At 39.8% G+C, this 23,662-nt stretch overlaps 1 protein-coding gene across 4 annotated transcripts in view; it reads right to left on the bottom strand.

The window, feature by feature from the left end:
* The window catches only part of Arhgef28 (Rho guanine nucleotide exchange factor 28), a 299,340-nt gene that overhangs the window by 88,808 nt on the left and 186,870 nt on the right, over positions 1 to 23,662 (bottom strand). For all 4 annotated transcript variants that reach the window (XM_013158255.3, XM_063258338.1, XM_063258339.1 and 1 more), the window contains 2 exons: positions 9,646 to 9,767; positions 2,975 to 3,264 (listed from right to left, as the gene is read on the bottom strand). In XM_013158255.3, coding sequence (XP_013013709.1) covers positions 2,975 to 3,264; positions 9,646 to 9,767 — 412 coding nt within the window. The remainder of the gene's footprint in view (positions 1 to 2,974; positions 3,265 to 9,645; positions 9,768 to 23,662) is intronic.

The following is a 23,662-nucleotide window of genomic DNA, read 5'->3' as shown; positions in this document are numbered from 1 at the left end:
AGTGGTTTGAAGTCACAGGAAACTGGAGATATTTCAAGGTCTGATATTGTTCCCTAACATCTGAAAAATCTGAGTGGAAAGAGACCCAAACAATAGTCAAAGTCCACTGACAACTCAGGCGTGGGCCTCTGTCTTTTTTTGTGTGTGGCTTCTATGCTAATGAAAACCGATCCTTTAAATCGAGATCCCCAAGGTTGTACCCAGTTGGGAAGCACCAGGAGGCGAGCAGTGGGCGGGCGAATGGGGAAGGTCCACCTGCTTCCCAGCCACTCTGCACTGTGTTATACTTGAGCTCCATCTCAACAGGCTTCACCTGCAGCTGATTCTCATAGGCGCTCGAATCCTATGTGAACTACCCATCCACACTGAGAGATGGAGGTTGTGAGCTCCTACAGCTCCTCACCTCCATCCATGGAAAATTTGTCTTCCACAAAACTGGTCCCTGGCTCCCAAAAAGGTTGGAGACCTTTGCCTTCAATGACTCGAAGCTTGCAATAGTACCCTGTTCTAACACAAGTTTTCCCAATTATAGACATTTCTCCAACACCGTGAATATACCCAAAATGTTCCAGAATTATTTTATTTTCCATAGTAAAAAGTATTTCCGTTTCTATTAACACAAACTGGCCTGCTGGTTTTTTTGTTATTGCTTTGTTGGTAGGCTACTAACCTAAGATATTGGTAGCATAGATAATATTGTTCAAAATTACTTACAGATTCATTTTACAATCATGATTTTCTAAATTCCACTAGTGAGGTATGAAATCAATTCATTAGATTGACTAGAATTTAATTTTTAAAATGAAATAGAATGGAAGATTAAGAATACATTTCACTTGTTATTTTACAAGACTTCACTTAAATTTTGTGTGAGGTGATAATATTATGACATCATTTAACAAAAATGTTTGAAAAATCTTGTTTGGAATAAAACAAATACTTGTTTTCTTTTGCTTAATTTTTGATAGATTTTTAAATAGATATTTTACTGCTTATTTTTTCCTTGTAGTGTTTCAAAAGGGCTATTCAATTTAAATAACACAGCGGTTACATATCATGAATATTTCACTAAAATAATGTCTTAAACCTCAGAAAATTTAGGACTTCATTCCCAGTCAACCTTCTCCCTGTATCAACTGTGGTTAGTATTATATGTGCATTTCTCTTGTTTAGAATTTCTCTTTTATTAAAAGTTCAGGCGAGTAGGCACATATTAATGAACTACGTGCATCTTGCATCCTACTCGCTATTGTCTGTGGTGCACATCCCCTCATGACAGCCACTAAAGGGAGGGGCCAATGGCCATGCCAGGGCCAAACAGTTTTCAGGGCCACCAGTTCTCTCTCCTCATTCCTACATTTTTTCAAATGAGGGGAAGTACACAGGAGATAGCACATGTGAAAGCTGGAGGATTTTTCAGTAGAATGATTTCTTCCTGCCCCTGACATGGGTCATCTTTATAGAGGCTACTAATTATTTTCACTCAGGGTAGATCACTTCTATTACAGAAAGGAAAAACTATCTGAAGCAAAGAAACAAAATGATAATTTGTGCCTTTTCTTCCTTATATACATAGAATATCTCTTCTAAAGACATTTTTATTGCTCAAGTTATGGGGTAACATGCTCACCAGATCTTAAAGATTCTGCCAGAATGCATCAATCATGCATGGTAGTCTGGACTGGCAGCCTCTTATCCTGAGAAGATAGCCCAACATAATCTAACCATTCAGTGTAAAGTCATGACCACTCTCCAGCATCTACAAAAGTTTTTTTCTAATAATTATATACACTAGACATAACTTTTGTCACCTACAGTGTTAGTCTCGAGTTGTGCATCCATGAAAAATACAGTCCAGTAAGTGGACCCCACTGATCACTAGGTCTCATCCCTTTCCCTCCCTCCTGATCAGTTAAATCACTGTTCACTATTTATTTACTTATATGGATGCCCATCCATAGGTAAATATTGAGTGTACACTCACATGTGTGTACTCTCCATTTTGATTCACGATCTTAGGTGTGAAAATGAACAAGTAATCATGGGTTTAGGACATATGAGAGAAACAAATATCTAAGGAAAGTGGAAGTTGGGTTATTCTCTAAAGAAAATGGACAATAAGATGGAGGGACATACACAGGTACCGACATACAGGTACAAACATATACAGTGAAGTTTAAGTGCATTTTATATGTATGAGAAAATACATGTAACCGGAAGTTACAGAGGGTAAAGAAGCAAACCCTCAAGAATACACCAGCCTATAACTTGAACGTTTACCACCCTGTTGAAAGTCTCACAATCCAATCCATTATCAGCCCTCTTCTTTTCTCCTCTCGCTATTTTCTTTTTCTTGTTAATCAAGAAATGTGTATGTGCCCTGATATAAGCATGAGAATGAACTCTTAACAGAAATATTTCATGGCTCACTTTCTGTTCATGTTTCTGAAATGCATGTTATTATACATGTCAATGTCATTAATGTAGTTTAACTACAGTACTTTATTCCATATACAGAATTTAAACCTGTTCAGAATTACCTATCTCCCATCTGAGTTATTTCCTGTTGCTATAAATAGTTACTATATGTCACTAGCACATAGACGGGAAATGCCTATTTGACTATACAGGAGGATGTCAAAGCTGTCTCCTTAAACTGTCACACAATTTTCACTCCTTTCAGAGTTTTCCTTGCAAGTATGCTCATCACAGCAAGGTGTGAGACTTTAATCTCTGTCAATGTAATATGGTAAAGTATAAAATGGTATCTTATTGTGGCTTGCCTCTGTTATATTTCAGTCAGTTTTCTTAAATGCATTAGTTTAAAATCACCATTTTCATGAAATAAAAGGGAAAAAGATTTTGATGTAGAGATGACAGTATGGGAAAAAACAATTAAGAATATAATTTTCTGAAGCTAGCGACAAAGTTCTTTAATTTTTCTACAATTTTCCAGTACAAAATGATATCTCACCTTCTCTTCTTCAGAGGACTTTGTTCCATTACAAACTCATCAAGACCAAAAGAAAGATTCAAGTTGCAAGGGCCTGCACCAGTCGGGGAGGGCACGCACCGCGTGGCTTCAGCGTGCAGGGCCAGGTTGCCGTTCTCCGCGAGGGAGCACATGATGGCGCGGGTGTGCGCGGGGACCAGGTGCTCCAGGTGCTCACAGCTGTGGGAGCCCAGATTCGAACCCATGGAGTTGGGCTCGGCGTGGGCGGAGAGTCCTTCAATGTTAATATAGTTGATATCCAAATCGCTAACCTGGAAGTGAAAAGATGTTTGCTAAACAAAAGCAGGCAAGAGTGCCTTGGCTAAGAATTCATTAAAACTGCTGATTTACAATCCGTCCACCTCATTTATATTTTTTGTCTTGTTTGTTCTCGTTTTTATTTTGTTTCCCATAACAGAATTCTTTCACCATCTATTTTTGTCCCTGTGATTGCTATCCTATAATTCACAAAAAGGAAGAAGACTGTTTCATAAGATTCTTTTATATCACAAAACAAGATACTTAACGCTTTTAACATTTTAAGAACTACTTAATGAAAACGACGGGGAAATACTTTAAATAGTTGAAAAAAAAACAAAAAAAGTTCACAGCTCTTCTGCAAAAAGTAGTTCATTAGAATTGGGGTAACTAAGGTAATAGTGGTCACATAAACCTAAGTCTCCTCAACATCACCAACAAATAAAACAAAAAATAAAACTGTGCAGTGTACATACGAATTGCAGCATTAGAAGACAGGAAATGTTCCAATCTTCAAATTACCTGTACATAGTCAAATAAGCATCAGATCCAGCAAGCAGCCCCTCATATCCCCCTACAGAGTAAAAGCAGTCTGACAAAAGTGATTGGAGAAGAGAGAGCTAACGAAAAGTCTCAGACTACTAAAACGCATCAGACTGCACACAGGAAAGAGTCCTGATTTATCAAAGTACCCGCTCATAAAAAGAGGCTGAAAAGTGCTTGTGATTGGAGGTGGTGGTCATCAAAAACATCATTCCTGGGGAGTAGACAGAAACAAGAAACTGCCTGACGTCAAGGCAGGGGCTGCAGGTGTAGCTCAGTGCAGTTGACCCTGGATTCAATCCCCAGCTATGGGGGGTGGGGGGGGTAGACGAGAGAGCAAGGGGGAGGGGAGGGGAGGGGAGGGGGTAGGTAGAGAAAAAGGGAGAGGTGCCAGAGATATGGTGTAAAACAGGGAAAAAAGGGGGGTGAATTTTTATAATGCCATAAACATTTAGGAAGGTAAAATTTATTTACTATTAAACTGTCAATGAGCACTAAACTAGCAGATAACAGTCTAATGAGTAAGAGGATGTTTGCAGAGACTCAAACTATAGCTCAGTACATTTTTTAACATAATTTGAAGAAAGCCGAAACATTACTAAAGAGACACTTGGCAGATCAAAATAAAATCATCAGTAAAGGAACAGATCGATGTCTTGAGAAGAACACGACAGGATTTCTGCTGTGTTCCTCCCAAATGTGGGATCCAGTTATGAGGAGGTATTTTAGACAGATCAAAATTGAAGGACATTCTAGCAAAACACAAACACAAACACAAACAAAAACAGTCTCTGTTCTTCAAAAATATCAATATAATAAAAAACACTATGGAGCTATTCCACCTTAAATGAGACTAAAGAGAAAGGACACCTAAATGTAATATGTATTGCGGAATTTTCTTATACTACAAACAACATTCCTGGGACAAATGGCTAAAACTGAATCAGATCTGGAGAAAGAGAACAGAATTTTATCAATGACACTTCTGGTTTCCTTAGCTACACTGTGCTTATATTAGACAATGACCATGTTTTTAGGAAAATGCAACAGAAATAATTAAGGAATAAAGGATTACCATGTTTTCAACTTTTTATCAGATGTTTAAAAAATTATACACATATTTTAGCCATTTGTGTATACACATACATACACAGATAGATGCAGAGAATAATAAAATAAAATGTGGTAAAATATTCTTTGGAAAAACTTCAATAAAATGCATGCAGGGATTCTTTGTACTAAAACTAGGTCTGAAATTTTATCCAAATAAGAAGTTTGACAGTAGTTTATATGATAGAGGATTTTTCAAATTAGTTTTTACCACAGAAATATCCTCATTGGGAAGCTTAATAAGACAGACAGCGACATAAGCTAAAATGATTTTAGGTTTCTGTGTCAGCTTGAGGCAGACAAAGCTAGTCAGATAAAATTCTTTTAAATTTCTGTAAAACTTATTTTCATTAAACAGAATTGGACTCCTCTCATTTCCACTTTGCCAAGTATATTACAAAGCTATAAGCAAAACAGTATAGATCTTAAAGTGTTTGTTTCAATTTTTGTTTCCTTCACATTATAAAGCAGTATTTTTCTCACTCTGAATATTCCCCAAAAGGAATTATATCCTACCTTCATCTATGATTTGGAAAGCATTTCATTTTTAACACATCTCGGAACACATAAAGATCTTTTCCTCCCATATATTGTTATGAAAATTGTCTTTGACAGTTTTAGGTAATTGGATAAATTATAGTATTCACTGAGGATCAAACTAAATGGAAAGAAGGACTCAAGACGTCTTTCATTTGGACTATTCTGAGAGAATATGAAAAGAAACTCCATTAATATCAGAACATAGCAAAGATCTGCATGTTAAAAACTATAAAACAGTGGTAAAAGAATTTTAAAATGACACAGATAAATGGAAAGATACACTTGTGTTAATGAATTAACATTGTCAAAATGTCCATAATATCCAATCAGATCTACACATGCAATTCCTGTCAAAGTTTCAAGGGCATTTTCCACACAGATAGAAAAAAAAAAAAAGCCTAAAATATGCATGGAACTAAAAAGACTCACAAAAGCTGATGTTATCTTAAGCAAGAAGAACAAAGTTAAAAGTATCACTCTTCCTGATTTTAAATTATATTACAAGGCTATTATAATCAAAACAGTATGGATATGAAATAGAAAATGGAACAGCATAGAAGGAGCATAAATAAACCCACATGTACACAGTCAACTAACTTTCAACAAAGCTGCCAAAATAGCATCCTGGGGAAAGAACAATCTTCAATAAAATGATTCTGGAAAAATTAGACATTCACAGGAAGACAGAAAAGAAGGAAAATGAAAAAAGAAGGGAGGCATGCAGGGAGGAGGAAAGGGGGAGGAGAGGACAAGAGAAAGGATTTGGATCCCCTTCTTCAGGGGAGATCCCTTCTTAAAACCACACAAAAATGAATTCAAGATCTATGAAAGACTTAAAACCTAAAACCGTAAAATTCCTAAAGAAAAGCACAGGAGAAAAGACCTATGATATTAGTCTTGGCAGTGATATAAAACAATGCAGAAACATAAGTTAATAAAAGCAAAATAAGTAAGCAGGGCTACATCAAACAAAAGAGTTTCTGTGCAGCAAAGAAAATGCTCACCAAAATGAAAAGGATTCCTCTGGGATGGGGGGAAAGACGTACAAACCATTTATCTGATAAGGAGTTGATAGCCAAAGTCCACAAAGAACTTATATAACTCAGTAGTAAGATGAAAACAAATAACTTGATTTTAAAATAGATAAGCGAACAGCCACCAAATATATGAAAAGGTGCCGGCCATCACTAATCAGCAGGAAAATGCAAATAAAACCACAATGAAACATCAGCTTGCACCTGTTAGGATAGCTATTATCAAAAAGTCAAAAAATCAGTGTTGGTGAGGATTATGGAGAAGAGGGAGGCTTGATCCATGGTGGGTGGGAATGGAAACTGGTAGGCTGCTATGTACCACAGTTTAGGGGTTCCTCAAAGACTTTAAAATACAGCTATCAGATGGTCCAGCAGCCCCACTGCTGGATAGACGCGTGAAGGAAATAGTCATTCTCTCCAAGAGAAATCTACGCTCCCCTCTTCCTGGCCACACTAGGTACAATACAGAACCAAACTGTGCCCATCAACTGCTGAACTATTAAAATAATTGTATCTATGGCACGTGTGTGTCATTACATGGTGGGGGATTATTGGCTTTAAGAAAAAAAGAAGGAAATTCTGCCATTTGTGACAATATAAATAAAGTTGAAGGATATTTTGCTAATTAAAATAAGCCAAACACAGAGAGACAAATATTGCAGGATTTCACTTACATACGGAATCTTAAAAATTAATATTCATAGAAAAAGTGAGTAGAAGGGTGGTTACCAAGGAGCAGTGAATGAGAGAAACGGGCAGCTGTCAGGTAAAGGGTATAAGCTTTCAGTCCTACAGTGAGTCAGTTCTGGAGGTTAAAGGTGCAGCATGGTGACTTAATTAACAATAAAGCATTGATTGTTTGAAATTTGCTGAGAGTAAATCTTGAGTATTCTCATCCCAGCAAGAGACAATAATGAGCTTTATTGTGGTCATGTTTAACAGATCATACTGTAAACTTTAAATTCGTACGCTACTGTTGGAGCTGGGGATTTAGCTCAGTAGAGTAAGCACCTGTCTACCAAGCGTGAGGTTGCGAGTTTGATCCCTAGTACCACAAGAAACAAACAAATAAATAAATATATTATTGTTAACTATACTTTGAAAAGCTGCCAAATTAGTAATAACATATTAACATAAATTACTATATTAATTAATATATTAATATTATATATTATATGTAATATTAATATATTAATTTATGGTAATTATGATACATTAAAGCACAGATGTGATATGTCAATATTTAATGTTGATTAGTTCCAAGAAGTACAAGTACCAAAAGAGATGAGTAAGTACCTAACAAATTGCTTTAGGTATAAATAGTAGGGAGTTTCAAGTCAATCAATATCCTGAGTTCTACCTTGTGTATCAAATATCAAACAAGTGACAAGCAGTGAGACATAATTTTCCCATCAAAATGTGTGGAGTACAAATTCAAAGAGTCCCTAAACAGTCGAGTACCAAGTTATTACTGTAAGTATACATACCACACACACACATTTAAGAATGTAGCCATGGCACACAAAGTCCAATCTGTCCCTTGAAAGACTGCCCCCCAAACTGCCACTCTGTCTCATGCTCCAATCTAGATTTTTACAACCAAGGCTGACATTCAACTGGTTTTTACACCAAGATGGCTCTGCCAGTTATTTATAGCTGACATCTTTTCTGATTTATTAGTTTCTGTCATTTTGAATTCCATCCAATCTCTGCCATTTATACTATGCATTTGTTCTTATAACACTTTGTAACACTGAAGGGAAAAATTGAGCTATTTGGCTAAAGGCTGAAATTGAGATTTACTAAAAACTAGGAAAAAATTTCTGAAGCTTTTAGTCTTTAGCCTTAACTATTTATCTGATTTAATAGATGTACTGTCTTTCATGTGATCTCACATTTAAGTTACGAAAATGTAAAACTGCCTTACAACTGTTACTACCTTCCTTTCCTTGACCACCACATTTTTTCTTTTTTCTTTTTTTTTTTTTTTTTTTTTGTACTGGGGGTCAAACTCATGACCTCATATTTGCCAGGCAGATGCTTAGGCCACTGAGCTAAATCCTCAGCCCCTACCTGGGTAAAAATACTACCAAATATTTTTAAAGTGTGACATCTTTTAACCCTTACATGCTTTCAGGTTGAAGGTGATATTTTTTTTATATATGATGAAACTCATATGAACTGAAGTGTGATCTCAGATGTTAAAAACATTATATATATTTTTAAAAAATAATGCTATGGAAATATTACCTGCACTTTGTCATTTGACTGATTTGCAGTACCATTTTTTCTTTTAAATTTTAGCATTACATAAAAAACAAAGTTGGGGGGGGGGCTGGGGATTTAGCTCAGCAGCATAAGCGCCTGCCTTGCAAGCAGGCAGTCATGCGTTTGATCCCTGGTACCAATAAAAATGAAAAAGACAAAAAAAAAAAAAAAACAAAGTTGGGAACACTGAAAAAATATATACAAGTATGTTAATAACAAAAAGATAAAGTACTTATTGCCCCGTTAGTATTTATCATGTATCTTATATGGGGATTAGGGTTTTTAAGTTAGCAGAGAGAACACTAAGAGAAAAGAACACAAGCTAAGTAGATGCTGGCACCTTCAAACCCTAACTCTCTCTGTCTCTCTGTCTCTCTCTCTCTCTCTCTCTCTCTCTCTCTCTCTCTCTCTCTCTCTCTCTGCCTCTATGAGATTTGAACTCCTAGGTCTCTACCAGGGAATGGACAGAAAATTCTAAAAGGTTCCAGCTTCCCCAGAATGATACCATCCTGTTGTAATTCTAACATGTCATAGCCGAAGACCCTGTTAACAGATGTGTCCTATGTGACACATCCTATGGGGCTGCGAATAGACACCTTCTCGTTGCTGTTTGTTGGATCCCAATACTACCCAATCAAGTCATGCAGACACAGTTCATAGAAAAGCCACGACAAGATACTGGACCTGCATTGTCTCTTCCTATTTTGGTACCACTCAAGAGCTCAAGGACCCTGCCCTCATGCCCTTTCTTGGTGGAGACAGTGTGTTCTGACATAAGGACTGAAGTTCCAAGCTGGTGATGGGACTCCACAGCAGCCCCTGAGTGGCGCTAGGGTGGCAGTGGACACACTGCTCACACACCCAGGTTTTCGAAGGAGGCAGAGTGCCGCGGGGCCTCACCTGATCTACCACCATGCAGTTGGCGTAGATCTCTTCACCTCCATTCAGGATACCGGAGAGCTGGCCTGCGGCGGGGAACACTGAGGGATGCGTGGGCTTCCTGAGGACATCATAGGAGCGACCTTGAGGAAAACGGAAACAGTATAAATAAAATAGAAGGAGCATACTTTACAGTCAAACTTTATCTTTAGGCAAGCCCTAAGGGAAAAAATACCAAGTATATTGCCAAAGTTGGCATTTTTAATTTTTTAGAGACAGGGTCTCATTGCAATCCAGGTTTGCCTTGAACTCCTTTGTGTAGCCCAGGGTGGCCTCAGACTCACAGCAATACTCCTACCCCAGCCTCCCGAGTACTGGGAGGGGGAAAGGAAGGAAGGGAAAAATTTTAAAAATGAGAAAAGAAGGAAAAAACAGAAACAAAGCTATTGTAAATAAGGAGGGGAAGAGGAGTTGAAAGAAGGGCAGGAGAAAGGAAGAAAAAAAGAACTGAGCTACGTCATGTACAGGTACGAATTCCCCATTGATGAATGTGATCATTCTGAATACCTAAACCATACCAATAAAACTCATCTTCTTTGGGGAAAAAAAAGCTGGCATTTTGCTGTCTTCATATTTTAAGACCTACATGCAAATCTCTTCTACCCCCAAAACTTCTCAGATTGTCTCAGCATTGTAATAGATGAATATTCTAGAGAGATAAATATATGCCCACTTAAAGCATCACTTTTCCAATCATTAGGGAGCTTTGTAATGTGTTAGACTCTCTCCTTAGATTTCCAACAGATTAAATCGATCTTGATGTCCCTTCTTCCACAACATACGAGCATTAATGGTTGTGCTGGGATTCTCACACTATGGTAGCTTCACACTCAAGAACTCCTTACATAAGTTCGAAGACAGTAAGCACCTAGCAGATCTGGCTCTGCAGTGCCTGTGGGACACACGCAGTCCCACATGTGGAGTTCTCTTCTGTCTTAATTACACAAATGTGTCGCCTGCTGCCACGTTCTCAGCTTTGCTCCAAATAGATGAAGTTGCTTAAAACTGAGTCCCAGGGAGTAGAGATGTTGTGTGTGTAGGGAACAAAGAGTTGAAGGCAATAAAATATATTCTCTCCAGAAGGCTTTGTTTCCTGTGACTTCAACCCATTTGTGCAATCTCCAGACATCCATAGTTTTCTCATCCTCAGAAGTGGGTTATTAGTATGGGTTCCTCATAGCGCGGCTATGCAGCGGAAATGAGTTCAGATATATAAAGCAAGTGACACAAAGTGTTTGATGTTTATCATTATTTTTGTTATTAGTAAGAGTAATAACTTTTAAGCATGTTCTGTCAGAGGTATGAGATTTTGATACCAATCATAGTGCATTGGGTAACAGTCTACTAACAGACTGTGAGTAGCTGCAGACGACTTTAACAGGGTAAAGCCAGTGTCACATTCCAGTAAATTTTTGTAAGAGGGTACCAAAGGGACAGTGTTGCCTCAGTGCCATTAGAAATGACACATGTTCCACTCCTTCTTTCCTATTGCATAATTTCTGGATGAACCCACAAGAGTGGATCAGGAAATAAAAAGAGTACTGATGTACAATAATTACAGATTCTATTCTTTCATAGAAATCTTGGCTGATATAAAAGTTTCAAAAATGCACAGAACATACAAGCCAAATGGTCCTGGCTTTAGATTTTTAAATCTGCTTTTCCCTATCGAAATGAGGTTTTATTAAGTTTCTTGAGAAAATATACAAAGTAAGTGAAAAGATTTTCTTATATCTACCAGGTATTGTTTTATTAATTTATTTAAATAGCTAGCAAGATAATATACAAAGTCTACAAGTGCTTCACAAGTGTAACCCTTATGATCAGCTACTATACATCTTTGTTCTAATTACACAAAAGAAAAGCAAGATTCCAGAGGCTATAAATCAAGAACCTGATGAAGCACATCCAATGTGTTCTGAAGTTAAAAAAAAATGTTCACTCATTTGTCATTTTACAGAACATTTTTAAAATAAATGAGTCCGCATGGATCCCTGAAGTGTAATTAATCCAGTTTAACTGCTCTCTGATGTCAGATTTTCAGAGACTGTAAAACACCTGGCATTTCAGTCCTCACATTTAAGGATCTGTTTCTATTCCTCTTTAATCACTGCCAAATTAAGGCATTATTGGTAACTACACTCACCTAAGCGCTAATCAGATATTCAACCAGACAATTGCAAGCAAGAGAGGACTTCACTTTTAAAATACAGAATCAAATTAAATACTTTCCCAGATTATGTGGTCCCAGGGAATGCACTGTCCAGTCCCCCAACAGCCATGGCCTTAATGACCAAATAACACTGACCGCTTGCTTTAAAGGTGAACAAAACCAGAAATTCTTTATATTTTCCTATATACAGGTAAAAGGCTTGGATTTCACTTTCCTTCCCAGGCAAGTCTACCTGCCCTGGTAGGTAGATCAGACTCTATGAAAAGATCATGTCCAATTAATACTCTGTAAGATGACAGAGTCTAGGTACCTGGTCCAAGTTGGAGTATAATTTGTTTTCTGCATGATTTGATTAGAGGTTTTAAAAAGTGATGTAATTAAGTTATCAAGACAGGTCTACAATCTCTTAGCTGAAGCCTGAAATCTAGAAAACTCTGAAAAATCAACTCTTTCTTATTTTTGGTTCAAAAACATACTTAGTGAAAGAATCAGAGCTGAGCTCATATATAGTCTGTATTTACCCCATTTAGAGTGAACATTCATACATTTGCTGCAGAAATAACATCCTGCTTGAGACAGCACTGCCCAATGTCTCCATTTATAAAAATCATGCCAAAAGATCTGAGAATGCTGACCTTCAAAACAAATCTGGTTCTAAGAGTTTCTAAAGAATAGACTGTGAATCTCTAAAACACTAGCATCTGGCATCAGACCTGCACTTTCAAGCCTCTGTCATTCCTCTATCAAACTCACAATTTTCCACAGCTCCATAGAACCTATATTATTATGTTCTTTAGTACTTTCTTCAGAGATACTCTTTTTTCTTTAAAATTATATTTAAATTGTATTTTTAAAAAGTAGCTTATCCTTACTGTAAGCAGCCAAGATTCCCAGTCAAAAGTAAAAGGGGAAGCCGGGAAGATGACTCAGTGGTAGAGAGCTTGTCCAGCGTGCAGAAGGTCCTGGGTTCACTCTCCAGCACCATGGATGAAAGAAGGAAGTGGAGAGAAGGGAGGGGAGGGGAGGGGAGGGGAGGGGAGGGGAGGGGAGGGGAAGAAGGGGAGAGGAGAAGGGAGAGGGGCGGGGAGGGGCAAGGAGGGGAAGGGAGGGGAAGGAAGAGGAGTGAGGGCAAGGGAGGGGAGGAAATGAAGGGGAAGGGAAGGGAGAGAAAGGCAGAGTGAGAGAGAAAGAGAGGAAGGAAGGAATGAACGAAGGAACAAAGCAAAGAAAGAAGGAAAAACAAAGCAATGAAATCAGATTTTAAACACACTTACCTATCAAAGCTGGGAGTGTGAGTGGCCTTCCTATGTTTGTTATAAAAGAAAGATTTGAGAAGAGTGAAATCTGTGGGGTGCTAAACTGAGACATTCGTTTTTAACGGAGAGGAAGATGGGAAGAAGGCAGAGGAGGAAATACCTGCTTTACCCCTTGATTCAGTGTCACCTAGTGCTAGGCTGGCCATCTCCGAGATGCACTGACTGCTCCTGAAGCTTCAGCCACACTTCGGAAAACTGGCCTACGCCACGTCATCACTCTGTCATTCAGGACATGATACACCAGAGTCCCACGGGGCAGGAGGGGCGTGGCCTAGGAGAGTAGCGCTGCGGTGTCACGGGGACCTCTCAGTCTCTTCTCCAGCTCTCCACCCATAACCTGCCACCTGACTTAGCTGCACCACTTGCTGCGACAACTTACAAAATGCGAGTATCCCTCTTGAGCAGAGAGCCTCTGCTAATGAGTCAAAGGATATCTTAAAATAAAAAGATCCAGAAGAATGACAATCAAAAAACCACATGCTTATAGGATGGCCACACTTCTACTAACTGGGACACCACTTCAAATAATGCTCTTCAAATCAGCAGAACAAGACACTGCGAAAAGGACACGCCATTCCATGAATGTTTGCCAAAGCAAGCACGCGGTGAATGCTTTTGAAATAAACGCCAGCTACATATATGCAAGTGGCTAATTTCTCAACTGATCTTCAGTCTATTCAAAGAGAAGGCTACTTTGGTTTTGTTTTTTCTTAGGAAAGATTGATCTTTCCAAGATCCTCAAGAAATATGACTTTTTATTACTTTCATATGTAACCACTTTAGTAGCAAATTAAGAAAAATATTGACTCCCCCACAATGTCCTTCAGGTCCTTTTGCAATGAACATACAAAAATAATTTGCAATAAGAATACCAGCCATTTGTTTTAAATGACAGCGTCAGGTAAACAATTTTTCTTTGCAGAAAGTTAACTTTATAGTTTTGCTGATAGCATTAATTTCTAGTATTTGGTAACCTCATATTTCAGAGACATTATAAAAGCAAAAGCTCAGTTTCCATTGTAGGGCTGTAAATTCTAAAGTAGTAAAGGGTGGAAGATAACAGTCGTTAAAGCATGGGTCCTGGAGCCAGAGAGCCTGGTTCAAGTTTCAGCTCTACTGTTTATTAGCTGTGTTACTATGAACAAATTACTCAGCCTCTCTGTGCCTTTATTTCTGTAAAATAAGGATGACAATATTTTATTCCATGAAACACTGTGGAAACTCTGTGGTCTATCATCTCACTGTACTGCTCCCCTCGCTGCCTTATGATAAATGTCCTGAATACAGTGAAATGGCGAGGTGAGGCTGTCAGAAGTCTCCTGTATCTCCTTTGGAGCTAGCTTCGAATAAATCATTTTTCCCTTCACCAAAATACATGACCTTGGGAAGGAGTAGACCTGAGTGGCCCACAACATGAGCATTAAGAATTAATATTTTAAGTGATTAGAACAGATTCTGACACAGAGTAAGCACTATATAAATGTTTCTTGTTATTATTATATACGTAAACAAGGTTGTGTATGGCGATATTTTTATATAGTTTTGATTCTTTAAACAAAAAAGATTTCATCCTTGGCTATAACTTTTTAAAGACAACCAAAGGCAAAATTAAATACTGAGGAGTTAACCTAATCAAAGATATAGAAGATTTCTACAATGAAAACTACAGAACTATGAAAAAGGAGATCAAGGATGACATCAGAAAACAGAAAGATGTCCCCTGTTCTTGGATAGGCAGAATCAATACAGTCAAATGGCCAAGGCCGGACTTCCAAATCTGATCATGGCTTTAATGCAGCGCCAATCCAAATAATGACAGTGCTCCTTTCAGAGTTAGAGTGCTCAGTCCTAAAATACAAATGGAACCAGATACTCAGACCAGCAAAAGAAATCTGAGCCACAAGAGCAAAGCTAGCATCATGATCCCAGATTTCAAGTTATATTCCGCAGCTGTATTAACAAAAACAACATGGTATTGGGAAAAAAAAGGAAAAAAAATGCATGAATCAATGGAGCAGAATAAAGGTTGCACAAAAACTCCAGGCACATTCAGTTATTTGATCTTTGCCAAAGTGGCCAAAAACATACATTTGAAGAAAGATAGCCCCTGTAATAAATGATGCTGGGAAAACTGGCTTTTCACCTGCAGAAGACTGAGTCTGGACCTACATATCTCACCATGCACTAAACTAAAATCAAAATGGATCAAAGATCCAAATGTTAAAAGAGAAATAATCTGCTAGAAGATAAAATAATAAAACTTTTGAAAATAAGGACTTTCTGGACAAAACCCCAACAGCACAAGAAATAGTACTAAGAATCAACAAATGGGATCATATCAAAATAAAAATTGTCTGCCCAGCAAAGGAAAAACAAACACAGTGAAGAGACAATCTAGGGAAGGGGAAAATTCCTCAGACAGAAGACTAATATCTACCATATATAAAGAATTTGAAAAACCCAGAGAAAAAGACAAAAAAAATGGGCCACTGAAATAAAAAGACATTTTTCAGAAGAAATACAAATAGCCAATAAGTACATGAAAAAAAAAAAACTACATAAATGGCCGTTACAGAAATGCAAATTAAAACTACACTGAGATTCCCTGTTACTCCAGAAAGAATAGCCATCAACAAATGCTGGCAAGAATGCAGGGAAAAACGAGGACTTCTACATTGTTGATGCAAATGTAAACTCGTTCAAACACTATGGAAAGCAGTCTGGAGATCCCCAAGAAAATAAAACTAGGCATTGATATTGCATTCAACGTAGATATTTCTCTTCGAGCTAGCTTCCTCAAAGAATTAAAAATATCATAAAGCATACCCATATTTATTGAAGCACAATTCATAATAGCTAAGTCTTGAAGTGGCCTATGTATCCATCAACATATTCATGGTTAAAGAAAATTATATGCCACAAAGAAGGCTAGACTTGAGTTATTTGCAGGAAAATGGACACACCTTGAGACCATAATGTTAAATGAAAAAGATCAGACACATAAGCTTAAATATTATTAAGGTTTCTCTTCCATAAGAAGCCCAAAATATATATAAAGAGCAAAATAAAAGATAGATAGTAGAAAATAGGGAGCTAGATCTTTTGCAAATGGGAAAGGCACCAAGAGATGGAGGGAGGAGCAGGGAGAGACAGAAAAGGGATGGAAAAAGAATTAAGATGTGCTATGTACACACACCAGCTCCACACAAGGAATGTACTCATTACATCCTGCAAACATGTACTAATAAAAAATAAAAACTGAATAAATACATAAATAAATAAACACATAAATACATAAGTAAATAAAAACAGCTCAAGGCAACTGGAACACACCACACGTTCCACCTTCTACACAGAGGGCCTTTAAAATATTGCTACTTTTACTTCAGAAAGCTCATGTTAAAAAAAAATTCAGGCAAAGTCCATTCTGGACAAAGTAACCGAAAGACAGCCTGTGAGGAGAAAAGCCAGGCTGCTCTACTGCCCGTGGGGTTTATCCCCAGGAACTCACTGGTGAGCCCTTGTGAAACTGTCCTGTGGTTAGAATCCACAGGACAAACAAAGGGTGAAGTCAGACAACAGGAGCAAGCGTCTCTCAAGAGCACGTAGATTTCAGGATAAGATGCCTGGCATGACAAGGCAGTGCCCCAGGCCGGCCACTCCCTGCAGGGCACCCAGATGGTGCCAGTCACTCCCAGGGAATCCCCAGCTCTCCCATGATTCTCCTGGCTTTGTAACATGGTCTTGGTAACTAGCCTAGGGTTCCCCAAAGCAGAAACCTTCACCAGCACCTCCTAACTATATTACATACTCCAGTTGGAGAACATGTGAGATGCTGGAAGTGGCTACATTTCAGACACAGGAAGCCCAACATGTTTCCCCAAATCTGTCAGGAAACAGTGGACAGCACGAACCAGCCTGGGCTCTGCAACCTGATTCCTGATGAAATCCAATCTTCCCTCAAGAAGCTGTAGTCCTGGCACAAATGGAAAACAGGGCCTGCTTGAAGGGTTATGTAAGAACCCACACCCAGACACAAAAAAAGCACCAAACTCTGCCAGGCCTGTGAATATCCAGTGAGAATGCTTAGCCCAGAAACCTCTTAACCATGGCTCGGCAGAAAGGTTTTATTCATTCACCCATTCATTTGTTTTAAGTCTAGAACCTTATGAGCACAGCAGAAGGATTTATTTAGCAGGACTAAACATTACCAGATGGGAAGACTTGGAGTTCGGTGAACAGCACTCTATCAAAACATTGCCATCACAGGCTCCAGTGGTCTTCCTATGACACTTATGGTCAGCCCTGTCACACTATGGGCCTCACAGCAGCATTTGCATAGTCAGTCACCCCCTTTAAAACCCCCCAGGCCTCCCTCTCCTGTGATTGTGACTTTCCTCCTCAGTTCCCTCCTTATGGGTGAGGCGAGTCACACTACTTTGGGGTCAATCCTTAAACTTCTCCCTCTATTTATTCCCCCAGGCATCTGACCCCCTAGTATCACATACCATCTCAAGGTGATGAGTCCACCTAGACCTCTCCTGGATGACAGCATCCCCCACTATGTCTCCTGGCTGCCAGCCAGCCATGCCAGGCAAGACAGATCCTAAACAGAACTCTCCATCCCCGCCAACATCCACCTGCTCCTCCCAGAAAACAGCCACCATGACCTTCCTGAGAGTCACATTTTCTTCCTCTTGGCTAAGATTCAGAATCTTACTGTTTCTCTGCCATCCCAGGGCAAGCCACTACCATCTTTCCCTAGGTTTTGACAGCAATCTCCTATTTGGTTTCTCTGCTTTTTTTACTCTTGATCCTCTCTGGCCTGTTTTCCACAAAACAGACAAAAGTAATCGTTTTCTGAAGAAATCACAGCATGACATGGCTCTGCAGATTTCTCCAGTAAATTTTCAAGATTTACCCAGCATCACAACCTGCTTTTCATCCACCCTTGCCCAACTCCTTTGAGGCCCTGCCCATTGCTCTACCCCCTGGCACGCTGGCCTCCTTGATGTCTATGCTTTGGGCCGCTTGCATTTGCTGATTCTCCTGTCCAGGACTACTCTTCCCCTGGACAGCAGGATGCTTTGCTCTCTCACTTTCTCAAACTCAAAGATTACTGTATGGAAAGGTAACATGAATAACTATAAATGGTAACCTTTTAAGGCCTGCTTTGATTTCTCTTATACTACTTACATATTGTTCATTTCTTTCCACCAGAAGGAAGCCCCATAAACCCCAGGAGAACAACATAAATGTTGACTGTTTTACTATTACCCCAATGGTGAGAATTATGTCAGGTACATAGTATTCAATAAATATTCATGGAGTGAATAATTTCTCCTTAAAAGCAGAAACTTTACCAGGTACCACTTAGAGAATATTCTCTTCAGAGACGTAACGTGTGATGGGAATAGCACTTTCTTATTTCATCCATTCACCCATTCATTCATTCTTTCTTCAGTATTTACTCGCTACCTATTGGTGGCCAAACAGCACATGATTGGTCCATTCCCAAGTACTTGGTCTATATCAGTGACTCTTCAACATATCCTCAAAGCCTTTTTTTTTTTTAACCTCTTCCCCAGGACCAGTCTGGGTATAGTCCAGAGGCTTTCCCTCTCCTCTGAGCTTTTCCCTGTTACCCTGTGTTTTGCCTGGATCATCCACCACACTCCAGTGATAACAAACTTATACTTTGTTCCTCCTGGAAGGACTGTAACTTCTGGGTTGGATCTGACCTACAAACAGATTACACAGAACAGCATGGGTGCTGCATCTCCCCACACCCTCTGGCCCTGGAGATCCAAGAATGCTGATGTTTCATCCCTTTCTTAAAATATCAGCTAGGTATTGCTTTGCTAAAGGAATGATAAAGCTAGGCAGATTTGTGAAGGAAAGCAGTGGGGAAAAGATGAAAGGGAAAAAGGCATCCAAAGAGAGGAAGCAGATGAAAAACAGAAGACCCTATAAAAGTCAGCCTCTATTGAACATCTGGCTCCATATGGATAATATACTAAAAACTGCGACTAATATAGTCATTATAGCACAGAAATGTGTTTCTCGTGAAATCGGCATTTTGGGGGCTGGGGATTTAGCTCAGTAGCATAAGCGCCTGTCTTGCAAGCACGCAGTCATGAGTTCAATCCCTGGTACTGATAAAAAAAAAAAAAGAAATAGGCATTTTGATGCTATAGATTATGTATGTTATACACATGACCTCCTAAGTACACATGAACTTATTTGATCACCACACAACCTTTTGGAGCTATATTGCTTATTGCTTGCATTGTACAGTTGAGGAATCAACTTTTGCAGGGCTGAAGACACTTCCCAGGGATATACAGCCTAATAACTGGTGACTACACAGGACCCTCCTGAGTGGCTCTGTGAACTTTATTTAATAGTTAGGGTTATTAGTGTCCAATTTTGAAACAAAAAAAATTGGTATTTGAGAAATTCTTGGTATTTTCCCATTTGGGACAGTTCATGAATGTCTTTATACCAGGTTATGCTTGCCTACTTCCCGGTGACTTGTTGCCAGGGTATGACAGCATAGGTCTTGCTCAGAAAACATTCATAAAACAGCAAACATGTGATTGCTTTTTGTTTAATAACACAACATTCGAATGGAAACATAAATGAAGATGTCAACTGATAGCTTCGTGTGATAATAGTATGTAAGTGGGGTTTATTTTTAACTCTTTTACTATCTGTCTTTTCCAGACCTTTTAGAGTAATCATTTTTACTTCTAAAATAAGTCAGAGGGGGAGAAGTCACAACTTAAAAATGCACCTCCTATGTAAAAGAACAGCTGTGTCACTGGATGCAAAATAGGGTATCAGGAAGTTTACAGCATCAGATAATGCTTGTGCAAATGTATTCACTGGAAATGTTTTCCCCAAGAGTACACAGTGTTGCTTCTAACCACCTGCCAACTGCATTATACATAATCACATCAAGTATTATCATATTGGCATCTCTGTGGTAGGACACTTCCCAAACATGCACAAAGACCTGGACTGGATCCCTATCACCAGGGAAGCGAGGGAACAAGAAAGGCAATTGAGAACCAGTAAGAGGGCTTATCCTATTCGGGATGCTAAGTGAGGGAACCAGGGTGAACCCTAGTGCTGCCAAGACCCAAACCGCACCCTTCATCCCTGCAGTCCACTGTTTCCCAGATTCCTTGATTGAAAGGAGCCTGTACCAATATCTGAAATAAACAAAAAGTTCTTTTTGTCAGTGGTCTTAGTGTGACCTAGAAGGGGACAACAAAAAAACAAACAAAAAAGTCTCCTGTCCTCACAAAAATAGTGACACTTCCAGAGGCAAACTGTCATTTATTCCTTGGCCATTCTGCATCTAATGGTCCTTTAGGATTTTTTTCTGATATGAGCCTTGGCCTAGAAAATCTTCTGACCTCAATCTACTGAGCTGGGCCTGAGATTACGAAGAGGATCTATCCAAATTCCAAACTCAGCCCTGGAATTTCCTGTGGGCCACATGTAAGTGAAGTTACTCTGTAGATATTCATATGCACCAAGAGATGTTCCAGCAGAACCAAGAACCCCTCTCCACAAGCTAAGTCTCTAATTCCCATCCCAATGCCCAGTGTACCCTCAGCCCTTTCTCACCCTGCCCTCCTGAGTTCTTTGGGTGGGTGGAGGTGGGAGGTGAGACCTGGGACTGGGCCGGGCCAGTCGAACCAGTTCTGGTACTAACAAAGCCAGTGGGTTCCAGAAGCCAGAACCATTTCTCCAGTGCACTTCTTGCCCATGGTGCAGCGGTTCTAGGGCCAGGGGTTTAGCTTAGCAGCATAAGTGTCCTCTTGGCAAACACGAAGTAGTGAATTCAATCCCTGGCACCAAAAAAAAAAAAAAAAAAAAAAAATCTCTTTCTTCTCTCCACAAGTCTTATTTGGTTCTCTAAAATTTGATCCTTTAAAAGTTCTAGTCTGCTGTTTTTGAAAATCCACGTATCAAAGTTGCTGAAAAACAAAGCAAGTCTTTTCCCCTACAACACACAAGAGGCAGAGAGCAAAGGGAAGAATTCAGGGTCTGCCAAAGGCAGCAACAAAACTCTCCCCCAAAATTTTCCAAGCCTTAGTGTTTCTAATTATAGCAGCACAGAGTAGTGTGCAAGGCCACATTTACATTTGAGAGAGGACTCTCAAGTGTGTGAACCACTTGTTTCTGCCCTTGCTTCCCCTGAACAGTCAAATACACAGTCACCTGTGGTGTGTGGGCTTTGGTGTGATTAAATCAAGTTCTTTCCACCTTGAGGCAATTCTCCAGAGTCTAAAGCAAATTACTCTACATAAAGAAAAAATTGGCAAACCGAGGAGTAAAAAAGAAGCACATCATAGAAACTCTAGTATAGAACTGAAAGACCTCAAGTAGAAAGTGGCAGGGCTTGGCCAACACCACCTCTGGTCACTGTAAAAATATAAAGGGATGAAAAGCTGCCTCCTCCCAGGTCATCCTCACAAGGAACTTGGTGGAGGACTGAAATCCTACATGATTTATGGACAGACCCTGGCACTAAAAATGATTGGTTTTGTTGTTTGTTTGTTTTTTATTATCTTTTTGAGGCAGGATAACACTAGCAGTACACACTGGCCTTGAGCTCACTTTGGTCTCAAACTTGCTACGATTCTCCTGCTGCGTCAGCCATGGGAGTGCGGGGATTACCTGGGTGCACCACCATGCCCAGCCACTGTGTTCCTTTCAAGAGTCCTAATAAGCTTCCATTAACCAGCGCCTATCTCTAGAGCCATTTAGTGTTCTCACCCCCACCCCTATATCCTCAGCACTCCACTACAGACAAACAAACAGGAGAGCAAAATAAAGAATCACCCATGGAAATTAAATTCCTTCACTAATTTTTCATGTATCCATTACAAGAACACTTTGAGTTAATCAATCAATTAATCAATGATGAAAGCCAAGGATAGTCTGGCATTCCTCTAAATTGTCCCAGGTTTCTTCCTGTTGAGAAACTCCACTGAACTCTTGGATCCTGCTCCTTTATTTTGAGTGACTCTGTGTATGTAGGAAGTCAAGAAAGAGAGCTGGATATGAGTTTGGTGCAAAGTGCTAACCAGGACTTCCCATTGTCAAGGGTGATGGCGATCAAAGGGTGATCTCCCTGCCAAGTGATTTCCTTCCATTCAGGGAACAGCATGAGAGAAAGTGGGGCTCTGAGAAGCGGAGGGCTCTTCCTGTCTCCACCGGGAGCTCCAGAGGTTACCCTGCAGGATTCCCCCTCCCACCATCACCATCACCATCACCACCACCAAGCACATGGCGTGGGAGAACAAGGCCAGGCAGCAGCGCCAGGCTCTGCCTCCCTAGGTTGCTCTCAGTTGCCCAAGTGGTGAGAACAGAATCCCCAAAGTTCCACAGGCCTCAGAGAGGATCAAGAAATACCTGAGTTGAGCACCCACTGCCCTCCATGGGATCCGCCATGGTACAGAGGAAGAGACTTTGTGCCTGATGTTTCTAGGGGAAGTGTCTGGCCCAGTGGCCAGAGAAAGAGGTTCAAATGATCTATAGCGTGAGACCCAAAGTGATGCCATATCAGACCAAGGCCAAGCAAGAGAATTACAGGGTCCTGACCAACACCAAGGAGAAGGTTCCAGCTGCAGACTTGGATCACAGATGCTGAACAGTAAGCAAAATAAGCCATTGTGGTTTGAGAAAGAGGGCAGGCCAATTCATCCATGGAGAAATCCAAAGACCCAGGTGGCCCTGTAAGAATTCAAGAACAGTGCCCCTCCCAGCACCAGCCACCCTCAGCAAGAAAGCACCTTCAAAACCAGCTTGGTGAGGAACAGAAGAGAGGGAACAGAATCAGAGATGCTGAGTGTTTTATTTAAAGACGCTAAGCATGTGACAAACATGACTGCACCACTGCATCTGACTGAGTCTTCTTTATTGGACTAAAATATCCTCTTGCTGCTCCCTGATCCCACTGCCTAGTGAGTAAGAGCGCACAAAGATTGGTTACCAACAGAGAGTATCAGATAGAAAGTACCATACTTTCAATATTCATTACCTGCTTCTGTCACCAATTAGTAGAAGATCCTTTTGCCCTATGCAGATGGAAATCTCAAGATGAAGTACAACTCTGCTAAGGCTCCAGGTTTTGAATGCCAGGAAAATCATCCTTTAGTGTCACAACTCTGGGCTTTTGCTTTCCCCTGTCAGGTCTACATCCACCATGGTTAACCCCTGCAGCTATCCAGAGTTCTTAGCATCTTCCACTGGTCTCTGCTGATCTCCGTCACCACTTGCTGCTGGGTTTTGCTGCCAGTTAAACCTGCTGCTGACGGTTACTGATCTCTGCTCCTGCTAGATGTTTAAGGGTGCTATCTCTGTCACTAGCTTCTGAAGCTCTTTGGGGTAACAGCCCCTGGTGTTTATAAGCACTCTTTAAATGACTCACTCTGCCAACTCTGCCTACAGTAAGAATCCTAAACAGATT

This window comes from Cavia porcellus, unplaced genomic scaffold, assembly GCF_034190915.1.
Source record: "Cavia porcellus strain 051 isolate PalLab524CR breed Dunkin Hartley unplaced genomic scaffold, mCavPor4.1 scaffold_11, whole genome shotgun sequence".
Lineage (NCBI taxonomy): Eukaryota > Metazoa > Chordata > Mammalia > Rodentia > Caviidae > Cavia > Cavia porcellus.
Note: the sequence above shows the minus strand (reverse complement) of the source record. Positions and strands in the feature narration are given on the sequence as shown.